This window comes from Crocuta crocuta, unplaced genomic scaffold (assembly GCF_008692635.1).
Source record: "Crocuta crocuta isolate KB4526 unplaced genomic scaffold, BGI_CrCroc_1.0 scaffold279, whole genome shotgun sequence".
NCBI lineage: Eukaryota > Metazoa > Chordata > Mammalia > Carnivora > Hyaenidae > Crocuta > Crocuta crocuta.
In genome coordinates this window covers 6,198,399-6,202,263 of record NW_027551570.1, presented here as the reverse complement: position 1 = coordinate 6,202,263, position 3,865 = coordinate 6,198,399, and the positions used below count along the sequence as shown (strand labels likewise).

Below are 3,865 nucleotides of genomic sequence, written 5' to 3'. Positions count from 1 at the left end.
CTCTCTCTCCCTCTCTCCTAGAAATAAATAAAATAAAACATTAAAAAATTAAAAAAAAAAAAAAAGACCTAGTCTTAATCTGAAGGGAAAATGGCCTCCAGACCATAGAGGAGGACGCTAGAATATACCTCCTGAGGGAGGAAAGGGAGAGGAAAGCTCTAACCTTAGAGCAGCAGACAGACTTGTGAAGGCCACACTCCTGAGACACAGGCCCACTATATAGTTCAAAAACTGAGAATCAGAACATCAGGTAACAATCCCTTCTCCCACACCTTACCAAGTGTCCAGTGGTATTAACAACAGTGGGTTGCAGTGGGGGAAGCTCCAAGAGATGGGGTCTTTACGAGGAACAGTACGAAGAGCAGACCCAAAGCCAAAAGGGGAGATATAAACCAAGACACCAGAGGACTCTGAAGTCTCCGGTATCCATAGCAACAATAAACCTCACAGGTAACTGTTAACAATAACAGATTTCAAACACAGCTCAACTCCTGTCTAGATTATTACAAATCCTTATTACCTCAGTATCCATAGCCCTACATAACATACCTGGCTTTTGGCAAAAGAAAAAGTCCAAGGCATACCAAAAGGCAAGAAAAAATGGTCTGAAGAGACAAAGCAATAGTCAGAACCAGACTCAAATATGATACAGATATAGGAACTAAAAGTTTGGATGTTTAAAATAACTGCAATTAATGAGTTAAAGACTCTAATGAAAAAGACAGGAAAAACAGGATCAAATAGGTAATTTCAGCAGAGAAATAAAAACTACAAAAGTAATCAACTAGATGAACTAAAAACCAGAAAATTAGTAATAAAAATGAAGAATGCTTCTGAAAGGCTCATCAACATGAACGTTTACTACTTAAGGAGTCAATAAACTTGAAGATAGGATGAAAGAAATTATACAAACTGAAAATGCAAACAGAAAAAGAGTTAACAAAAAAACCACCATCCAAGAGCTGTGGGACAGCAGCAAATGGTACAGTACACATGTAATTAGAATCTCAGAAGAAGAGAGAACAGAGCTGAAAAAATATTTGAAGAAATAATGGCCAAGATTTTTCCAGATTAAAAAACATAAGAACCAAAACTTTAAAAATATGTAGGTTATAGAACTCTTAAACAAGGCTTAAAACCTTAGGGAAAAATCAATAAATTTGCACATAGTTTAAATCCCGCCAAACAACAAACCATAAAGCAATGCTAAATAAGCTAGAAATGTTTGTAAAAAAATGAAACAGAATATCCAGAATATACCCTAAAGATAAGGAAATGACAGAAAAATGAGCAAACATTATGAACAGGCGATTCATACTATAATACAAGCTCTACCTGAGGGATTTCTTTGTGTGAGTTTTGTTCACTACTTAGTCCCAGTGTGTGGAACTGTGTGACTGGCACATACTAGGCTCTCGATAAATATATGTGGAATAGAGAAACTCACAATCAGAAGAAAAACTAATGCTTACTTACATATATAAGGGCTAACAAATTAAAATACAGGGTATCACTTTCTGCCCACAAGATTAGAAGATATAAAAAAGACTGATATCAAACATTGAGGGCATAGACAGAATAGTAGCTACATATTAAAACATATATTAAAATTTAAAATATATACATTAAATATTAAAATTTAAATGTGTATACTGTTTCTCCAAGGAATTATTCTTCCATCACCCCCAAAAAAACATGTACACACGTGTTTTAGGGTGTGGCACATAATGCTGATTACATCAACCCTATTTGTAAGAGTAGAAAATTAGAAATGATTTAAACAAATGTCAACAGGGTAACTGTTAAAACACAGTATATCCATTCTATAGAATACTACAACAGCTAAGTAAAATAGAGTAGACCTGTATGTACTGAGACTAAATAAATAAATAAAAACTCTACAAGATATGATGTGAAGTGAAGAAAGCAAGTTATAGTACAATGTAACACCGCTGTTAAAAAAAACTTCTAATGGATGCTACAACTGTGGAAGGTTGATGGAAAGTTAGATATTTGCCCAAGTAGCCCCCTTCTATTTGTTACTAGCAAAAGGTAAATATTTGTACCCCTTAGGAAGGTAGTTTTTTTTTTAATGTTTTTTATTTATTTCTGAGAGAGACAGTGTGAGCAGGGAAGGGTCAGAGAGAGGGGGAGATACAGAATCTGAAACAGGCTCTAGGCTCTGAACTGGCTGTCAGCACAGAGCCCGACGCCGTGCTCAAACCCACGAACCGAACCGTGAGATCATGACCTGAGCCTAAGTCGGACGCTTAACTGACTGAGCCACCCAGGTGCCCCAGGAAGGCACTTTTTAGGTAGGAACTAGGTAGTTAACCCAGAGATCAAAACTAAAGCTAGCATCACTAGCCAGTGGCTTCCAGACATTAATGCCTCCTGACAGGACACAGTATCAAAGTTACAACATCACTTACTACAGTATTTTTGCCAAAAAATATTTTATCTGGTTTAAATCTAACTTCTAGTTTACAGTAAAGGAAATAGAATAAAGGAACAAGCTGAACAATGATATGAATAAACAATCAGACCAATACAGAATGTGGGACCAAATTACAGAAAATGGCTTGCTCTTCAAAAGCTCAATGCCAGTGGACAAAAGGTCAAGGGGAAGGGCAGGAATGTTTCAGGCTAAGGAGATTTAAGGTATCTGAAGAAGTACAAGATTTAGTCCTTGATTAAATACAGCTATAAAAGATACTTGGAACTATTTAGGCAAATCTAAATCCATTCTGAAGATTAATGACATTAGGGGACTACAGTTCATATATTGCTGTCATGCAGAAAAAGTCCTTATTTTTTGAATATGTATGCAGACATATAATTTAAAATACTTTAGCAAAGAAAAAAGTCTATGAAGCAAATGTACAAATCTGGCAATCATTCAATTTGGGTAGAAGTATATGGGTAGCATTTTCATAGTTCTTTCTACTTTTCTGAATAAAGCGGTGTTTTTTTTTAATTTTAGAGACAGAGAGAGCACGAGTGGAGGAGGGGTGCAGAGAAAAAGAGAATCCCAATGCAGGGTCAATCCACGACCCTGGGATCATGACTGATCTGAAATCAAGAGCTAGATGCTCAACTGACTGAGCTACCCAGGTGCCCCAAAGCTGTGCTTCTTCTGTAAGTATGATACATATATGTAAACCAAAAAACACATTCATGGTGGTCATAGCTGGTTAGCTTCAAAGAGTGAACTAGAATTAAGCAAATGGGCAGAGAAGGCAGGTCAAAGAAATCTAAGAAAATAGCAAAATGACAGAATACATGGACAAGACACCAACCTTGACATACTCGACCGCTCTTGGAGAAAAGTCACAGGCATAAGCAAAGATATTCAGATCTTCTTCTAAAAGTGGGAATAAACAGTTGCCAACACCACAACCAGCTTCAAGCACAGTCAATTTTTGATCTTCAAACTGGAGAAAGAGAATGCAAAGTCACTTGCATCATAGAGAAATCAAACTACAAGAATATATCTCCAAACATGAGAGGCAAGGTTTTTGCCCCTCTGGAGCAGACAGTAAACAAGTGAACTGAGAACCTAACGCTACTACTGATACCTTACCTGTCGTCCAACACTGGGCAGCTTGGTATAAAGAAAACACAGCAGAGGCGCCTGGGTGGCTCAGTTGGTTAAGCAGCCCCACCCCTTTTTTAATGGTTTATTCTTTTGAGAAAGGCAAGCAGGAGCTGGGGAGGTGCAGAGAGAGAGGGGAAAGAATATCAAAAGTGGGCTCTGCGCGGACTGCAGAGAGCCTGATGTGGGACCGGAACCCACAAACTCATGACCTGAGTCGAGGTCGAGTGCTCAACCAACTGAGCCACCCAGATGCTCCAGCATCCGACT

General features: G+C 37.9%; 1 protein-coding gene across 2 annotated transcripts in view; it reads right to left on the bottom strand.

The window, feature by feature from the left end:
* Positions 1 to 3,865, bottom strand: part of METTL6 (methyltransferase 6, tRNA N3-cytidine) — a 28,176-nt gene that overhangs the window by 22,218 nt on the left and 2,093 nt on the right. For both annotated transcript variants that reach the window (XM_077750924.1, XM_077750925.1), the window contains exon 2: positions 3,300 to 3,434. In XM_077750924.1, the coding sequence (XP_077607050.1) occupies positions 3,300 to 3,434 (135 nt within the window). The remainder of the gene's footprint in view (positions 1 to 3,299; positions 3,435 to 3,865) is intronic.